The sequence below is a fragment of the Sus scrofa genome, chromosome X (assembly GCF_000003025.6).
Source record: "Sus scrofa isolate TJ Tabasco breed Duroc chromosome X, Sscrofa11.1, whole genome shotgun sequence".
Taxonomy (NCBI): Eukaryota; Metazoa; Chordata; class Mammalia; order Artiodactyla; family Suidae; genus Sus; species Sus scrofa.
The window spans coordinates 106,910,397-106,930,638 of record NC_010461.5 but is presented as its reverse complement, the minus strand read 5'-3'; the positions used below and the strand labels follow the sequence as shown (position 1 = coordinate 106,930,638).

Sequence of the window (20,242 nt, the reverse complement as noted above, 5' to 3'; positions counted from 1 at the left end):
GCTTCTCTGAAAACAGCCTCCCATTTGAAGTGGCTGTTTATCTACTTGTGTATTTTTCAACTGGTCAGTATGCTAAAAGAAAAAATGTTATGCATTTACATAATTTTCATATGGAGGAGTGTTCTTCAGTTTTCCCTATCTACAGATGAGATTAAATGGGCATAATTTAAAGTGGGATATTTCAGTTGGGCATGAGGTATGACTATGAAATGATGTCTTGCTTGTGATATACAGCTGTTCTAAAGGCAATTCCCAAACAGAAGTTCCAAGAGGGTTTTTTAAAAGTTATTTTTAAAAAGACTTCTTACATTATAGTCAGACCTCATGCATAGTTAATTGACTATAATGATCCGATTTCTTTTTGAGGTTTACAGTTATAATCTTTGCAGTTATTGATGATAGAGTTAATAACAACAGTGCCGTTAAACTTCTTGTTCGGTTCATGTTCCAGTGTTCTGACTTAAATTCTTTTTAGGTATAATACTCTAAACCCATGCTTACGGAGTTCCTGCTGTGGCACAGTGGAAATAAATCCACCTAGTATCCATGAGGATGCAGGTTCGATCCCTGGCCTTGCTCAGTGGGTCGGGGATCTGGCATTGCCGTGAGCTGTGATGTAGGTCACAGAGGCGGCTCAGATCCCACATTGCTGTGGCTGTGGTGTAGGCCAGCAGTTGCAGCTACAATTCAACCCCTAGCTTGGGAACTTCCGTGTGCCACAAGTGCAGCCCTAAAAAGCAAAAAAAAAGAAGAAGAAGAAGAAGAAGAAACCCATGCTTATGCATATGATATCTGCACTCCCTTTCTATGAATATACTGGGTTGGACCATAGGAAATAGCCATTTTTACATGTCAAAAACTGTCAAACATCTGCAGTTTCATTCTGTTCAATTTTTTATATACTACATAGTCCCAGACAGGATAATGAGCTGAACAAAAATGTTTTCAAGTATTATATGAGATCTCTAGATATCACTGGAATCTAGGTATCATTAGAGCATTACAGCACTAAAAGCTAGAAGTCGTTTCTCTGCCCCAGGATTTCCTGCTTCTTAAAGCAACATAGCTATCCAAGGAAGAAAGCAGCAGTCAAAGATTTGAATTCTAAATGGGCTATTTTCTTAACTTCCCAGGAGAAGTAAAGACTCCACAGTTGGGAAATAGAGATTTGAAGAAAACCCAGTTCCTTTCTTGACTGGGTTTTTCTATTTCTTGAGTGGAGTACACCCAGAGTGAAATTCATATTATAAAATTTTGCCAGTATTTTGAATGGTCAACATTTTTCCTTAATGCATGTTAAAAATAGCAATGTTTTCTGTTTTAAGGTCCTCTTGATGAAAATGTGTCAGTTGTTTCCACGCTGTTAAACAAAAAATCTGAATCAAAAAAGCCTCTAAGAAGCATAAACAGTGATTCTTCTCTTAATCAGTTTTGTGAACATCTCACTGAATTAGTTATTTTCTATATAATTTCAAGCATTTCTGATTGCACCAAAGATGATGAAACAAAACAGAAATCACAGGAGAGCCAAGATGCAAATTTTAGCAAGGTTATTTTAGTTCATTCCCAAGTGTTTGAGAGCCGGTCAGTTTCTATCAGAGGACTTGCTTTGGGAATTTCTGAAATCATTATTCAAATCCTTTTCAGTAGTGACATTTTAAAGGCGGACGTTACACAACAAGTGGTTTCTGTGAAAACAAAATACAGTTATTGCCCAAAGGGACCTGTGGCTGACTTCAGTGATCTATTTCAGGATCTCTTAATAGGAGTGATCCATGTTCTGTCCAAAGAATTAGGAATAAATCATCACCTTGACAGCAAAGGAAAAAACAAACCACCTGCCACACTTAAAAGCCATAGTTTACCTATTTGCAACAAAACCAAAACAATGAAAAGACAGATAGGTTCCAGAGGTTGGAAATCAGCTCCTACTCACCAAATTAATCAACTAGTACAGAAAAATAAACTAAATTCTCTAGCATGTAACTTAGACACTCTGGTTGGCAGCCTAAGAACTCATGAATCCAAAGAAGTAGTCAACAAAATTTTCAATATTGTTGTACATTTGTTTTTACCAGATGAATGCCCAAATTGGAACACAGATTCTGGTAAAATAGCAAGAAACATGTCCCTATCTTCAAGTAACCAGCAAAGTCATAGAATTTCTAGAAATAACCTAGGGCTCTCACCCAAATCAGTTTTTCTTCTGAATGTCGTGTGTGAGAAACTTGTTAGAATACTCTTGGAAGAATGCACAACCAACAACTTCCTTACAAATGGTCCTCTTTCTGATGAAATATCAACAGAACATCAACTGTTCAACATACTTCAAATTGTAGAGGATTATTGCAGGGGAACAATGGACTATGGCTCACCATTTGAAGGAAATGACATGTCAGACCTTTTGGAAAATCTGGCAGAAATAGATCAAGAATCTATGCTTAGTATTATTTCCCATAGGTTGGTAAAATCCTTAATGGAAAAACTGTCATGCAGTATACAGCAACCTCCCAGAAGTCCACCTCTTACAAAAAAGCATTTTACATACAGGACAAGAGAGAGACCACCTAGTTTACCAAAAGCAAAAAGGCCAGAATTAAAAGAATCAAGACAGGGTAAAGGCACTGTAAGATACAGGAGTTATAACCACAGGCCTCTGACAGGACCATTGAATAATCTTAGGGTGATTAATTCCAAAATGCAAACCCCATTTGGTAAGCAGTCTTCAGAAAAATTCCCTTTTCTGCCTCCTCTTCGAAGACCAGGTAAAAAGGAAGTAAATGCTACAGCCATTCTTAACATGCAGCATCAAGGAGGCACGAACACAGGAGTTTACTCCGCCACATTTCTTGAGGAAGTAATTGCAGACATTTTTCTTAATCTTACCACTTCACTGCAGGGCAAAAATGTAAACATCACTGAAGATCGGCTCAATGACATGAATATATTAGATGTCACCTCTGTGGTGAATGAGTTTAATAATGCTCAAGTGACTGTTTTACGGGACATTGAGGAAAGGAGATGCTTTCCACCAATCTCTAAAGAAATTGTTAGTAAGATTGTTGACTCTGTTTATAATGATGTATTGTGGGAATATGCATTGCAGGTTACCTGTGGCAGTCATGTGGCACATGCTGCCAGATCAATAGCAGAACAGATAATTAATGGCATATTGAAAGAGAGTGTAGACCACCAACTCCCATTGTGCTTTGTGGGAAAGCTCATGCCCAATTCATATTACCCTCTCAAAGCTGAAAATATACTGCAGAAACTTCAGAACAACCTGAGTGAACTCAACTACCAAGGTCAACATTCAACAGGCTATACTACCCTGCTATCACATTCATTTTTAGAAGATGTCATCAGAAGACTATTATCTCAACTCATTCCTCCACCTAGCGAGGCTTCATGCTTAGGAAAGAAATACTTAATGACTTTGGATTTTAATGAGAGATCCACTTGTATAATAAATAAGGTTTTGTTAGCCATCTCAAAGCACAAGATTTGGCTCACTAAATATGACTGTCAATATCTATATACAGGAAAAAACCTTCAAAATATGGTAGAGTCTGTTTATAACAATATTTTGCAGATGTATGGCTCTCTTGTGTCAATACAGAAAAGTATAGAAAGCCAAAGCCCAATTATGGTTGACCGAATGGCCAGTCTTATTATTCAAGAAATTATTGAAAGTCATCTCCAACCGTTTTTGTGTGGAGAAAGCTTATCTCATTCAGTGACTCCATTGGATGAAGTATTGAATATGGTTGAAGAGGTCCTCAGTGAAGTCACAGTATCACACAGACCCCAGAAGCCATCATTACTAGGCAGGGACTTTTATCCTAACGCATTTGTAGAAGACATTGTTGCCAGACTATTATCAAAAGTCTTCAATCCAAAATATAACACTGAGTGTGATTTGGATACAATGACCAAAAAAATAGTAAAGGCAATAAACAACCATTTTAACAAAGCTAAAATCTGCATTCTTCGTGATGACCAAGAGCAGCCATTCCCCACTGTAGATATAGACACAGTGGATGAACTTGTCAATTCATTTTATGAGAATGTTTTGAAGCGGCATGGGCTGGCCCCTGAGGTTGATAATGAAGAACTCAAAGACAGTGATATTTTTGCAGAAAATATTACCAATTTAATTGTAGCAGCTATTTCTGATTATCTTTTTCATCCACTGTTTTCTGGGGATTTGTCAGCTTCTTCCTGTGCTAGTTTAACAGCAGAGAAAATTATTCAGAACATCTTTAGAGGCATCACTGAACCTACCCAGCCAAGCCAGCATTTATCTCCATATAACACCTTGCTGCCATACATGTTTCTAGAAGACATGATCAGAGTACTACTATCTAGAATCTTTCCTTCTGCACCTAACATGGTTCCATACAGTGAAACTCCAAAAGATAGATCAGGAATGAATCACAGTGAAATCTCTTCAAAGCTTATCAGTGATATTAGGATGAAAATTTCTCAACATGAAATTCGATTTTCAAAAGATGAAGATGAAACCGAATCTGTTTATTCAGAGGATGATACTCAGCATCTCGTTGATTCCATATGCAGAAATATCTTGCAAAACTCTGGGTCTCAAGAAGCAGTTGTGCACGCTATCACAAGCAGTGACAATGTTCTTATTGATAGAATAGCAGGTTTTATCATTAAAAATATCTGTCAACAACATCTTCATCCATTTGTGTATGGAAAATTGCCGTTTCCTTCATCATGTATGTACACTGATGATATGAGAAGAAGGCAATGGTTTTTTGCCAGTGTTTACTCCTTAGCCTTTTTGGAAGATGTTATTTCTGGGGTTTTAAGCAAAATATTCCACAGGGTTTTAGGTATTGTGCAAACAAAAGCAGTAAGAGATTCAGAAAAAGAACTGTTGGAAATAGCTGAAGAACTCATATTTTTGATAACGGAAGAATTCTCAAAAGCTCAAGTTAGCATCCTAGGAAATGCTAAGGAACAATTGTGTTTGCCACCAGTAGATAGAGACATAGTGATCAAAATTATTGACACAGCATATAGCAAAGTTTTACAAGAATATGAACTGGAACCTAACAAGGACTTTCTCAGTGACACAAAGACACTGGCTGAGAGGATAACTAAAATTATCCTGGCTGAAGTTTTTGATTTCCAAATTCCCCCATATTTCATAGCAAAGCTGCCTTTTAAATCATATTCAAAACTCAATGCTGATGTTTTGATAAAGAGAGTTCATTATGCAATCCATAAATCAAGACTCCGAAGACAGACCTGTACAACATATACCACTGTATTTTCACATACACATTTGAAAAAAATAGCCACTCAGGTTTTATCTCAGGTAAGCCCATTGAACTGCAGTACAGAAGATGTGAACCTTTTGCAGTCAGACTTCAGCAACATAGTTGTGAGTCTGATCGATGAAATCATGTCAATAATTTCTAAGCATGCGATATGCATTACTAAACAGGGAAGTGAAAAACAAAATGTGATTCCAGAAAAAGATATTCAGGCTATGGTCAATGCCATTTATACTGACATTTCTCATTTAAATCTACATCAGTCTCTTTCAAAAAATAAAAAAGGCATAAGTAATATACCTGTTACAAAAATAGCAAGTTATATAATAAGAGAAATATTTAACCATCATCTTCAGGCATTTTTATCTGGAAATAAAACTCTTCCTACAGGTACCATAGATCAGACTTATCAACAGAGAGCAACAGATCCTAAAGAAAGAGAATTATCTTTCATTGTGAATTCGGCTGTCTTTTTGGAGGAAGTAATTTCTGAGCTTTTATGCAAAATCCTCTATGTATTTTCACATAATGTCTTGGCTGCTGAAAACCCATGTAAAGCAAAAGCCAATGTTACTGACCTTGTTACACGATTAGTAAAATCAATTGTGCTGGAGTTCACCACATCGCAAATTTTAGTTGCAGATCACTTGGATGAAAATCTGTATTTTTCAGAAGGATATAAAGAAATGGTTAAAAAAACTGTCAACATTATTTATGAAAAAATATTAGATGATTATCAATCTCTGGTACATATTTCTAGAGTTATACAAAATGATGCTGTTAGTTTTGGGAAACAAATATATTATTTGCTGTTAGGAGAAATTTATGATTATCAGGTGGAGTCATTAGTTTCAGGAGGATTAGCAACTTCTTCCTATTCCTCCCTCCAAGAGAAGAAAATCATCAGAAACGTACTCAACACCATCAATGATGACAGCCTTAACTTGCCATCATATGTCACTGTATTGCCTCATTCCCTTCTAGAAGATATGATTTATAAGCTTCTAGCACATATATTTCCTTCATCTGAGACTGAAACGGAACTAAGTGAGGAAAGGGTGCCACCAGATAATGAGTTTGTGAATGCAGCTTCAAATCTAATTGATGATATTATAACAGAAATTTCTGAACATGAAATTAGACTTGCCAAGGCAGAGGAGCATGTGGAAAGTTTGCAGTCAGGGGCAATTGATAACACTGTTGACTCCATCTGTAACAATATTATGAAAAGAATTAAGTTTGAAGATGAAGCACAGAAAGATACATGCAAAAAGGGAGGTTCATTCCTCAGCAGAATAGCTGGTTTCATTATGAAGGAAATTGTGGACTACCATCTGCAGCCATTTTTATGTGATGAAGAATCATCTCCCAGTGGCTTACTCAAAAATGACCAGGTCATTGAACTCCTGAATCCCATTAAAGAAAAAATACAGTCCTTCCCACAGGCCTCCGTGTACTCTGCTACATTTTTGGAAGACGTTGTAATTAACCTTGTTCACAAATTTTATTCTCTACCAAGTACTGCTGAAAATCCTAAGGACAAAGAGCTATCAGAAGGAGATCTCAAGAGCCCGGCTATAAAATTTGCAAATGCCCTGATAGGGGAATTTAGGAAAAGTGATATTAAAGTTCTAGCAAATGCTGAAAAAATGTTTTCATTTCCACCAATAGATAAAGAAACAGTCAGTAAAATATCTGATTCTGTGTATGATGAGGTCATAGAAATATATGGATCTAAAAATGTTCAGAAACATGATGGATATAACATTGTTATAGAGGTGATTGCTGCTTTGGCCAAGAAGGCAATCTCTGCTTTCCAGATTCAACCACTTTTTTCGGGAGGCTGGATTTCCACCTTCTTTTCATTCCTAGATGTGGATAGCATCATCCAAAGAGTTCAACACCTACCATCTAAAACCTTTACAAAGATTACCAGAAGCTTGAAGGAGAACGCAGTGTCTTCCCTAGAACAATTACCTACACTTATTCCTCTAACCTCAGGCCTAAAAGACAAAATGGACACTTTGGAAATAGATAGAAGAACACTTAATGGAAAAGAAAACTTCAAAAAGGAGGAGACATTAGTGAAAACAGGCAGCCTCCATGAGCCAATATGTACCAATATAAGTAGCATTATAAAGAGCAAAGTAACTACCCTAGCATCAGAGTCAGTTGGAGGCATGTCCAAGAAAAAGAAAGAGGATGAAAAGAAAAAGGAAAGTTCAATTGGAAAAGATAATGAGAAGGTATCAAAAGTTACTTCCCCAGCAACTAGTGTGGAAAGTAAAGATATTCAGGGGCCAGATTTGGGTGGAGCACTTACAAAAAATGAAATCAAGAAGAAAGACCGTTTGGCTAGAAAAGATGAGAAAGGGCAAGCTGATGAGGTGTACCAACATCTTTCACCAGCTACCAATGATACAGAAAACAAGAAGGTTGTCCTGGAACCAGATTTTAAAATAGATGATAAGAAGAAGAGTAACAAGAAAAAACATGCATTAGGGAAAGGGGATAAACCCTTTGAATTACCATCTCTGATATCCAAGGTGAGAAATAGAGAGAGCCAGACGTGGAGAGATTCTCTGGCCTACAAGGTTACAGATGACAGACAGATCTTGCATCTTAAACATGCCCAAAATGTCACTGAAATCATTTACAGAAATGTTTTAGAAATAACTTCTTTGCAAGGACCAGTAGATGATTCAAAATCCCCAGATCCCCTAGGTGATAAAGCAGCATATGTAACTCAAGCGGATGCCAAGGATTTTGCACAGCCTGCTTCAATGAATTCAACTAAACAAAATGCTCCTGCAAAAGAGGAAGAGAATGAGAAAAGTAAAGGGATTACAAGTAAACCTAGTAAACAGGACAATTCTCAGGACCCACCAGAAAATAAGCCAGTTATTTTCCCTGCTAACTTTTTAGAAGATGTTGTCTCTGAAATAGTTAACAAATTGATTTTTTCTTCCTCATCAGATATAGATGATACATGCCAAAATGTAACCAAAGATGGAAATCAAGCTGATCTCTATGACATGGCTATGAAACTGATTGATTCTTTGTTAAAGGTGTTTTCAGATGCTCAAATTAAAGTATTAAACCCAGATCAAGGAAGTAAGTTCTTCCCATCTGAAGATACAGTTTCATTAGTTCATAAAGTACCTCTCAGGCAAAAACAACTATATGTGGATAAAACTCCTCCCAAGAAAAAAATAATTGTGGATAATATACCAGTCATGCATAAAAATGCACCTGCCACTAAAATACCTTCTTCAGATAAGGCTAAAACACCAACAATGGATAAAATGTTGGTCAATAAGATTGTTCACTCCTCTATATGCAATATTTTGCAGGAATATCAATCTCGAGACTTGATTTGTGAGGACATAAATAGTAATGTTGAAAAACTAGCAAGAAGGCTAGCTAATGCAGTAATAGAAGGAATTTTTCAGCATCGGCTAAACTTGCTACTTTATGATGAGGTTCCAGATTCAGTATGTTTACCTCTAGAATCTAAGGAGGTTATGAAAAAGGTCCAGAAGGTGGCTCAGACAGCCTGCAAAGAATGTCAGACATCATCGCCATATACGGTAATGCTGCCTCATGAATTTTTAGAAAGGATAATTTCTTCTCTTCTATCAAAAGTTTTCTCAGTAGTAGCCAATGCTAAAGCAGAAATATCTGAGGATAATTTGTACACAGAATTGGATTTCCTTCAAATGAAGTTAGCAAGTACAGTTATAACAGAGATCTCCAAAGATGAAGATATGATTATCCAATTTGTAGACTCCTTATATCCTAATGATGATGAAATTATTCAATTAGTGGTTCAGACTATTTATAATAATCTCTTGCCACAATTTGGATCTCAGGAGAGCATACAAAAGTGTCTCAGCAGTGGTTGCAAAATCCTTTCAGAAGCCATAGTTAATTTAGTAGTACAGGAAGTGACTGGAAATCAGTTACAGAACTATTTTTCTGGAGAACTAACACCAAATCAGTGTACAGAAGTTGACTGCATTGTTGAAAATATCCTTAAAGATATTATCCAGCCCACTAAAGTTCTCCAGCCTCGGCCATCACGGGCTTACAAACTGCCTTTTAACATAATAGAAGAAATTGCTGTAAATTTTTTGTCAAAGCTTTTATCTATGTTTCCAAAAGCGGTTAAGAAGCAAAATAATTCCCTATATGCTGAAATGCAAAAAATAACCTCAAAAATCTTAAGTTCATTCCAAGAATATATCTCTAAAAGTCAGATTATAGTAGTACCCCAGGTCAAAGAATCATCCACTGTATCTTTAGCAGACAGTGCAACTATTGAAAAAGTAGTTACTTCTGTTTATAACATTGTTTTAAAGCACTCCGGATCTCATATTTCAGTATATAAAGATTTAATGGGTAAGAGCAGTGTCCTCTCAGATATAATAGGGTATTTAATGGTGAGGGAAATTTCCAATTCAGAATTTCATCCTCAAGTAGAGGAAGAAACATCAAGTTCAGAGTTAGTTCTGGAAGCTGTCAAGATTATGGAAAAGGTGGTTAAGATTATTGATGACCTTAAGTCGAAGAAAAAGCCTTCATCCAAAAAAGAGGCTGTAATAGATGCCAGATTTTTAGAAGAAACACTTGCCTTGTTTTTGGCTAAACTAGTAAAGTTTCCAAGTGCCTCAAGCGGAGATCCTAAAAACTTATCAAAGCCTGAGTTAAATAAAATTGCATCTCAATTGACAAAATCCGTGACAGCTGAGATTTCCAGAAAAAACATTAGTATTATAGCTGGTAATCCTGAAGAAAACTTTTTAAATCCAGAAAATATGGAAATTATTTCTCAGATGGTCGATTCTGTGTATAATCATGTACTACAACAATCTGGAACACATGAAGAACTTTATTATGATATGAAAGGTACAAACCACATCTTTCCTAAAGAGGTGGCTTCTTTCATTATCAGGAAAGTTTCTAATTGTGCATTAGAAACAATTAGCCCAAAAGCTTCATGTGCTAATCTCTTTGGTGATCTGGATGTTGGTCAAATTGTTGAAAAGGTGCAGGAGCATGTGTTGAGAACTGAACCTGAGCCAGAGCCAAAAGGGTTCGATCAAGAGTTAAGGGAAGAAGAGCTTTCAGTTAGGATAATTCCTCACCGTGGGAAACAGCCAATCAATATTGATCCAGACATTGTTGCAGAACACTTAGGGGTCCTTTCTATAAAAACACAATCGATTGAGAAGCTGCAGAGGGAGTGCGTAGCTAGAACTGGACATAGCATCGAAACACTGAGAAGAGTGTCAATAAGTGGGAGGAGTTACTCAACTGATGCACCTTATTCGAAAAAGAAAGAAAGACGAGTCTCTTTGGATCAGGCGGGACGACTGGATGTGCAGCCATTAGAGGTAAGTGCAAAAGGCAGTGGTGGAAAGAAATGAGCAGTTAGTGAAATCGCTGGCTGCTCTGCGATTTCCTTCCTCAGGTAAGTCTTCGGGAATGCATTTGTAAAACATGGTCAATTTTCTCTTGCCCAGCCCAGTAGAAATGGGGACTCTGATTCCTCCAATACGGTCCTCTGCTTTTCTGGGACTAACAACCCCATCCATCAGCGGTGTGGCTCAGTGTAAAAGTGGCAGGCTAGGTTGCATTAGCTAGTCAGACTGAACTGCCATTTCCTGAGGAATGAGAATACAGAGTAATGCCCTTTACAGCAAACAGGGTTGACTGGAATTGTAGTCCTCATCTGGCAACTCAGAAGAAATGCAGTTTCTACAGTCACCACAGTTCTTTTTAATGGATATCACAGTACTATATGGGTCCCAAAGGACCAGTTAGAATATCAACTAAACTAGCCTCAATTAGAGATTGAAATCCTCAAACTTAAGGCTCCACAGTAATATTGTTTTCACTTCACGACATTCACCAACCAACATTAGCCTGCAGGTTCTTTCAAATTAGTTTCTTCTTACTTCACTTTCATTACATAACACTTTCCCAGGTTTCCATATTCTTACATCCTCAGAACATACTCAGTTTCTTTCCCATTCTGCCCTTGTCCTAGAGCCAGTGTCTTCGTGCTGCTATTTTTATGAACTAGTTTCTCTGCAGTGCCATATTTGGGCTCCAAACACACTTCAGTAGCAGGGACTTGAAATATCAAAATGCTGTCCTTGGTACAATTCAACTATTGAAAAAGTAGTTCTGTTTGCTGATCTTAGGGATGATGTTGCCAGGAGATGGAGTTACACTGATCTAGCCCCATTCTCTCATTTAACACCAAAGCCCCTAGCTATGAATGAGCCTCTTGCACAGATGGTGTGCACTCACACAATCACACACCTGTGGCTTGCAAATGGAGCAAAGTTCTGTAGAAGCGGCCTGCCTAGAGCATTTGCCTAGGAGCATGTTTTCCTCCGCATTATTTTCCAACTCACTGAACTAAGTCTCCGAGTTGGTGAATACATTGATGTGTAATTCTTTTGTCTCAAATACTGAGACTGTCGTAGACACTGATGGAATGTCCTTGGTCCTTAGTTTCTTGGACTAGATGAAGGTCCTTTCTAAAATGCCCTTTTCTCTCTGAGTTCTCAAAATTACACTAGCATTTACTTAGTGGTCTTCATTTGTATGTAAACAATTTCTTAGGCACAAGTCTGTGTGTCTAAACTATAGAACATTAGAACATTATCCCCAAGTCTTTACTTCCTTTTTTTTTTTTTTTTGGTCTTTTTTTGTCTTTTCTAGGGCTGCACCCGTGGCATATGGAGGTTCCCAGGCTAGGGGTCGAATCGGAGCTGTATCCACCGGCCTACACCAGAGCCACAGCAATGCGGGATCTGAGCCGTGCCTGCGACCTACACCACAGCTCACGGCAATGCCGGATCCTTAACCCACTGAGCGAGGCCAGGGATCAAACCTGCAACCTCATGGTTTCTAGTCGGATTTGTTAACCACCGCGCCACAACGGGAACTCCCCCAAGTCATTCATTACTTCTTAACCATCTGCAGAAATAGCCATCAGTAGTTCTTCTTGGTTACCTGCTTTCTTCTCTTACATCTTTTGTCAGTCCTTTATCTCTTTATAGCCCAGAGGAAGTTGGAAGAGAATAGCTAACCCAAAACAACTACACCTGGCAACCTTAAGGGGCGCAAAAGCTATCTTAAGGAAAGTAGACATAAACAGCACAGTATGTTTTAGTTATCTGTTTTGATACTTTACAGCTATCTGGATAGCAGTGCCATCCATCCTCAGCATGAGGATGGGGGTTGCAGAAAGAACAGATAAGTTTAGGGAACCCAGACAACTCCCAGGCTATTCCTCAGTCAGAAAGTCACAAGCAGGGCTTTATCTGCTATTGTGAGGAACCAAAAATTCCCAACATGCCAGACATATGCCGATTAAAGGCTCACACAGTGTCACATCCCAAAGCCATAAAGAATGATTTTTGATTTTTTGAAACATTTTCCCTCCACCAGCACAGATAATCAAAATTGATTGTTTTTCCATTTCTTACAGAAATTCTTTGTTTGGCACAAAAGATATTTCTTTAAGGAACGTTTATCTGAAAATCTGGTTTGCAGTGTTACAGAGAGATCTGAGATTAACAACCCAAGTTGACTTAAAATTTCTGTGGCATCATCAAAGGCTACAGAAATGGGAACAGTCATTTATGTGATTATAACTGTCTCTTCCTTGATCTCTCTTTAACATTGCAAAATGGACAGTGACATCTGACTAGAGAGGTGAGGAGAAAGATTTACTCTTTGAAGCTTCCTTTAGAAAATATGTTCAAAGGATTATAGCGTGTGGAGGGATGAGGAGTGAACATTCAAAGGCCTTCACAATTTTGGCTATTTAATTAATCATTTTGAAAAATCCAGGCCAACCAACACTTTGTATTTTTTCATGAACAGTTCTGTATTTAGATTGGCCTGTTAGTTCCCTACTAAGAAGTTTAGAAAAATATGTTATTGTATCTAAATCTGTTACAAAATTTTCAAAGCAAATGATGAAAACAATGTAATTAAAGATATATACATTTTGCATTTCTTGGCAAGTAAAAAGTAAAATGTGAAGCAAAAGAAAGAACCTTAGGGTCTCTTCTTTGGACTGGAGTGACATTCTTGAATGCAAAAAAGGTGTAGAAATGAGCAAATATTACTTGTGATTTTCACTTATGGCTTCTTTTAAATATTTCACTAGTATATAAGTTAAAGATACCTGAAGATAAATAACTTTACTAAATTGAATCCAAAAACCATATTAAAATTGCCTTATTACAATAGAAAACCACAGCAAAAAAAAATGACTAAGGCAATTGTTTTTAATATTCATTCTCTTTAATTCCAGACTGCTAGCAGAAATTCATTTCAGAGTTTAATAAAACCTGACATAACCAAAGTAGAGCTTTTAAAAGATGTCCAAACCAAAAAAGACCTCATCATCCGGTTGGTAATTCATGATATTAATCAAGAAGTTTTAGAAAAGAAAGCAGAAGAAATTTTAACTTCTGATGAAGATGAAGTTGTTTTAGGAGAGGTTGTAAAAGAATTACCAGAAGGCCCACTTGAAGATCAAGTAAAAGAAGATGTGAAGCCCACTGCAAGCACACTGGCTTTCCCCAAGCCTCTGGTGAGCAAGAGCAATCTGAAAAAATTTCTGTCACTAGGAAAATGTCAGCCCAAACCCGGTGTAACAGCAATTACTGAGGCATCACCAATTCAACAGATAAAATCTGAACAGACACAGTTAAGAACTGTTTCTAATGATTTAACTACCTCAACATTCTTGACCAATACAAACTCTTCCTCTTGGGAGACAAAGACACAACTGAGTGTAAGTGAGAGATGTACTTTCAGTGATTGGGTTTCTATAGAAAAGGGAGATAAGTTTTGTTTGTTTTTTGGTTTTGTTTGTTTGTTTTTTGGTCCACGGCATGTGGAAGTTCCCAGGCTAGGGGTCTAATCGGGGCTGTAGCCACAGGCCTGCGCCAGAGCCACAGCAACACCAGATCCAAGCTGCATCTGCAACCTACACCACAGTTCATGGCAACGCTGGATCCTTAACCCACCGAGCGAGGCCAGGGATTGAACTGCCAACCTCATGGTTCCTAGTCAGATTCGTTTCCGATGTGCCACGATGGGAACTCCAAAAAAGGGAGAGAGTTTAACCAATTTAGTCCAACTAATATACATTGGGTAGGAAACAAAGGGCATAAACTGGATCCAGGCAGCCTCTTCCAACTCTAATGATATTTACAACAAAGGGGAAATGATGAACAGATGAAACCAGGGGCCTCAGTTGAAGAAAAACAGATCGTGGCAAGAGTCCTAGGCTAGTTATAAGGAAAACAAAAGTAGAAAATGGAATCCAGTTAGGAGAAATGTAAGCTAATTATTTAAAATGATGGATTCCGTTCTTTTTTGTACTCTGACCTATAAATACTCATTGGAAATTTGTGCACACAAACCCATGCCAGCAGGCAGAACCAGAAGTTGGGCTGGAGGAGAGTAAAAAGATTCATACAAATAACTATCTGGGTTTGAATTCTGGCTTTGCCACTTAGTAGCTATGTGACCTTTGGGCAAGTTACTTAACCAACTCTTTCCTTAAAAATTACTTATCCAGCCTATTAAAACATAGCAGAACATGTTGAATATTCCTCCTGTCCCATAAACTCCACTATCACTTTGACGGAAAGTTCTTGCCCTGGTTGTAGTGATGATCTGGGCTTCAGTGACCTCTTGGGTTGGCCCTACCCCTGCCCCAAATTGTATGATTTAGAATTTCCTAGTAAGACAATTCCCTGGATTATCCATTTGCAGTGACTTCCCAACCCAAGAAGCTGCAGTGAACCAGAGAAAAAAAAACAGAGAGATACAACTCTGGCCAGTTCGGGAGCTCATTAGGTCAACAGCCTTAATGCAAACTCTGATCTATTTATTGGGATCTATTTCTTTACTGGGAAGCCATGTGAAATTTCATGACCAAAGTGTGCCTGGTCAGAAATGCTAGCTATCTGGATAACTAAAGAAACAGTATAGTATATTTCACTTGATTTATTGTAGATTCTCTTTTGTATATTACCTGACTTGTACTTTTCCAGGGAATAGAAATGAAATCTAGCACTGAACCAACACATTACTTCATACACAGAGTTATGAGTTCATGCTCATACAATGAAGAGGATCTCCCTTCATTTTCTAGGTAAGTTAGTTGAAGCAATACTAGTTGGCTAAGGAAATAGACACCTGAATGATTATGGTGATGGGGGAATGGGCCTCTCAAGTAAATCTGTGAGGAAACCAGTGTTTAGCCCTTCAGCTTTCCCTTACTTCTTTCCCTCTGTGGTTACTTCCCACAAATGGCCCTTCCCATCTTCTCTCTATTCCTATTTATCTGGCCTCTAGTTCCTTCTCCTGGGACCTGCTTTCTGGTATGGTGATCTGTAATATGGTGAGATTTAACTAATGTGTTAGGTTCTGGAACCTGGGAGATGGGTCCTGTGTCAGTAATCCCCACACTAATTATTAGGCCTGCCTAAAGGAGTTTCTAGGGCTCAACAGTGTGGCACTGTCAGAAGGATCCCAAGAATGGAGAGAAGAGTATAAAAGTTGGAATATTCAAGGAAGAAGTCTCAAAAGCAGTGGAGTTTGAGTTGGACCTTAAAGGATGGATAAGATTTAAATAAGACCATCCAGGTTGGAGAAGATTATAAGAGAAAGGGTGGACTATGCGGTATCTATAGGGGACAGAGAGGAACAAAGTACACTGCAGGCTTGAAGTCTGATTAACACTTTTTCTAGAATAGCCAAAACATGTCTAAAATTGTTCTTGTGTTTATAAGAATATTCAGTCTAGAAACAGTAGCACTTTGTGTCATGAGAGAAAGAGGATATATGGAGAAAAATCCACCTTGTTATAACTATATTCCTTTCCACCTGACACTTTGAAATTAAGGTGTTTTTCTGACCCAATGCCATTTTAGAACATCCACTCCTGGCCCACTAGGAGTGGCCAACCCTATCTCCCCTCTGATTGTTTTAACATACATAATTAGTAATGCAGGCAAATCTCAATTACTTGTATCCTTGCATAAGAGGAGGAACATATGAAACCAAATAAAGTCAATGCAGTAGTAATTTTATTTGATTTGAGAACTCAGAAACACACCATTCCAGGTTTGCATCTATATGAATAATGACTGACAGACTGTCCTTTAACTAGTATTCATGCATATAAAACAAAGAAAATGAAATGTCTTTTATCTTTTTTTAGTGGCAATGAAGAGCATCCCTCAGATCCAAGTGCCAAAATTACAGAAGGTTGGATTAATTTTTTTCTTAATTTCTGTAGTGTTTTAAAAGACACTTTTTCATTGCATTGATGAATTTTCCTGTTGTCAAACCTGAAGTTAATACTGGGTTTTCTAGTTGGTTGATCTACATCGGTAGAGTACTGGGTCAGTTAACTAGTTAACATGAGCTAACTAGTTTGCTTTTTCTGAAACACTAAGAAGAGTCATTAATAATTTTGGTGTGGAGTTCCTGTCGTGGCGCAGTGGTTAACGAATCCAACCAGGAACCATGAGGTTGCGGGTTCGGTCCCTGCCCTTGCTCAGTGGGTTAACGATCCGGCGTTGCCGTGAGCTGTGGTGTAGGTTGCAGACGCGGCTCGGATCCCGCGTTGCTGTGGCTCTGGCGTAGGCCGGTGGCTACAGCTCCGATTCAACCCCTAGCCTGGGAACCTCCATATGCCTCGGAGCGGCCCAAGAAATAGCAAAAACAACAACAAAAGACAAGAAATAATAATAATAATAATAATTTTGGTGTAAAGTATATGATGTAATTATGAGTTCACAATTTACCATGCTCCTGTAGGAAATATCCAGGAAATAAGGGTTAATCATATTTATTTGTGGACTGAGCCCATGCTACTAGGATTTAATCATCTCTTTAAGAGTGTATGCTTGCTTTGTATAACAATTCTTAGCCCTAGTAAAATATATTAAAAACCTTTTTTTTTTTTTGTCTTTTGTCTTTTTTTTTTTTTTTTTTTTTTTTTTTTTTTTTTTTTTTGCACCCGCAGCATGTGGAAGTTCCCAGGCTAGGGGTCAAATCAGAGCTGTAGCCACCAGCCTACACCACAGCCATGGCAACACAAGAGCCAAGCCGTGTCTGCAACCTATACCACAGCTCACGGCAATGCGGGATACTTAACCCACCGAGTGAGGCAGGGATTGAACCCACATCCTCATGGATACTAGTTGGCTTTTTTACCACTGAGCCACAACAGGAACTACCTATTAAAAAGCTTTGGGTTTATTCTTTTATACCTCAAAGGATCAATGTGGTTCTAACAATAACAACACTGGCCTAGAGGTAGGAGTATCATGTTTACTATAAATATGGCCTTAAAACTTAAAACCACAGAGCTAGAGTTGGCCTTGATTATTTCAAGCCTGCACCCACTCAAGAAGTTACTCAAGAAAGCTATCCTCTCCACTTGTAAGTGGAAATAACATTCATTAAAAGATGAACCACATAATGGAGGTAAGTTTGCCAGAATTCCATAAACAGGATATAGTCATAGGATGATATAGCACTGGTGTGTTTCCTGTAATATGGAATCATAAGCTATTAGAGCTATAAAACAGCTAGTATAACTTCATTTTGAAGCTGAAGAGACTGAGATTCAGGGTAGGGAAGTGATTTGTCCAAGGTCCTACAGTGAGTCAGAATATAGATCCCAAGTCTCCTAAACCTGAATTCAGTATCATTGTTTTCTTCCATTTCATTGCACTGAGACACTTAGTTTCTACATCCTTTGGTAATAAGGCACCTGTCCAGTTCATTCATTCATTCACATTCAACAAAGATTCACTGAGCATGTTCTTTGTGCTAGATACTATTCTAAGTTCTGGACATAACAGCTGTGAGTAAGAGACAAAGTTCTCACCTTGATTCTAATTGAGAGGGTGGTATAAAGACAATAATTCTAGATAGAAATAAGTACTTCCCATCTCACTTAAGATAAAAGCCAGGGTCTTTACAATGGCTTACAAGGCCCTATGTGGTCTGGATACCACTTTCCCCTGCCCTGACCTCTCTTCCTTTTGATCCCTCTTAATCACGCCACTCCAGCCACATGAACACGGGAGGCGTTCTCCTTTCTCAGGGCTTTTGCACTTGCTGGGTTGCCCACTACATTCTTCTCCCAGATGTAGCTCACTCCTTACCTTCTTCACGTCTTTTATCAAATATCATCTTCTAAGTCAAACGTTCCCTGAACACCTTCTTTAAAATTGCAACCCTATTGGGGCTCAGCGATAATGAATCCGACTAGTATACATGAAGATACAGGTTTGATCCCTGGCTCTGCTCAGTGGGTTAAGGATCCGGCATTGCTGTGGCTGTGGTCTAGGCCAGCAGCTGTAGCTCCAATTCAACCCCTAACCTGGGAACTTCTATATGCCATGGGTGTGGCCCTAAAAAGAAAAAAAATTACAACCCCAGTGCCACCCAGAACTCCCTGTTTTAGTTTTCTACCTAGTACTTATACCAACTAAAAGATTAAATATTTTTTTCTTATTGACTATTTCCCTCTCCTAGAAGTGAGTTCTATGAGGGCAGGGATTTTTGTATGTTCACTGTGTACCCACATACCCAGAAAAGAGGAATGTAGTGGATACTCAGTAAATATTTGTGGAATTCATGAATGAATATGAAAAAAAAAAAACTTTAAAAGAGCCCACATGATAGAGAGTGACTGGCTAGATTACTTCAGTTCAAGAAGTCTAGAAACATCAGACCTTAATGACAAGAAGGAAGCAGCCACAAGAAGATATGGAAGCAGGGATCCCACACACAGGGTACAGTAAGTGCGAAAACCCTAGGATGGGATGAGCTTGGCATATTAGAAAAGGAATACAGCCAGTTCCTGGGGTCTGCTGGGCAAAAAAAAGTGGTATGAGATGATGTCAGACAGATAGCTAGGGGTTAGATCATGTTAGTGTCCAACACAGCCTACGGAAAGGAGCATAGATCACTTTTCCGGTTGTAGTGGGACGCCTGTGGGGGATTTTTTTTTTTTTAATGGCCACACTTGCAGCATATGGAAATTAGTGGGCCCAGGATTGAATCTGAGCCACAGCTGTGACCTACACCACAGCTGCGGCAACACCATATTCTTTAACCCACTGTGCTGGGCCAGGGATCAGACTCACACCTTCACAGTGACCCAAGCTGCTGCAGTCAGACTCTTAACCCACTGCCCCACAGCGGGAACTCCTATGGAGGATTTTTTTTTTTTTTGTCTTTTGTCTTTTTGGTTGTTGTTGTTGTTATTGTTGCTATTTCTTGGGCCGCTCCCGCGGCATATGGAGGTTCCCAGGCTAGGGGTTGAATCGGAGCTGTAGCCACCGGCCTACGCCAGAGCCACAGCAACTCGGGATCCGAGCCGCGTCTGTAATCTACACCACAGCTCACGGCAACGCCGGATCGTTAACCCACTGAGCAAGGGCAGGGACCGAACCCGCAACCTCATGGTTCCTAGTCGGATTCGTTAACCACTGCGCCACGACGGGAACTCCCTATGGAGGATTTTTAAGCAAAGAAATGACATATTCTAAATTATGAATTTTTAAAATCCCTGTAGCTACTGCTCAGAGAATGAACTGAGTAATGATAGGGTTAAAGCAGGGAGACCAGTTAGGAGGCTCTCACAATAATCCGACCCAGAAATGATTGAGACTTAGACTAGGAGAAGAGCAGGTGGTAAGCAGTGAACAGATTCAGAATATATTTTGCTTTTTTTTTTTTTTTTTTTTTTTTTTTTTGCTTTTTAGGGCCGCTTCCACAGCATATGGAGGTTCCCAGGCTATGGGTCTAATCGGAGGTATAGCTGCCAGCCTACGTCACAGCCACATCAATGCAGGATCCAAGCCATG

At 38.6% G+C, this 20,242-nt stretch overlaps 1 protein-coding gene across 1 annotated transcript in view; it reads left to right on the top strand.

The window, feature by feature from the left end:
- Positions 1–20,242, top strand: part of LOC100626097 (fibrous sheath-interacting protein 2-like) — a 75,715-nt gene that overhangs the window by 47,418 nt on the left and 8,055 nt on the right. The window contains 4 exon segments of the mRNA XM_021079868.1: positions 1,350–10,699; positions 13,645–14,256; positions 15,389–15,501; positions 16,573–16,619. Of these exon segments, the coding sequence (XP_020935527.1) occupies positions 1,350–10,699; positions 13,645–14,256; positions 15,389–15,501; positions 16,573–16,619 (10,122 nt within the window).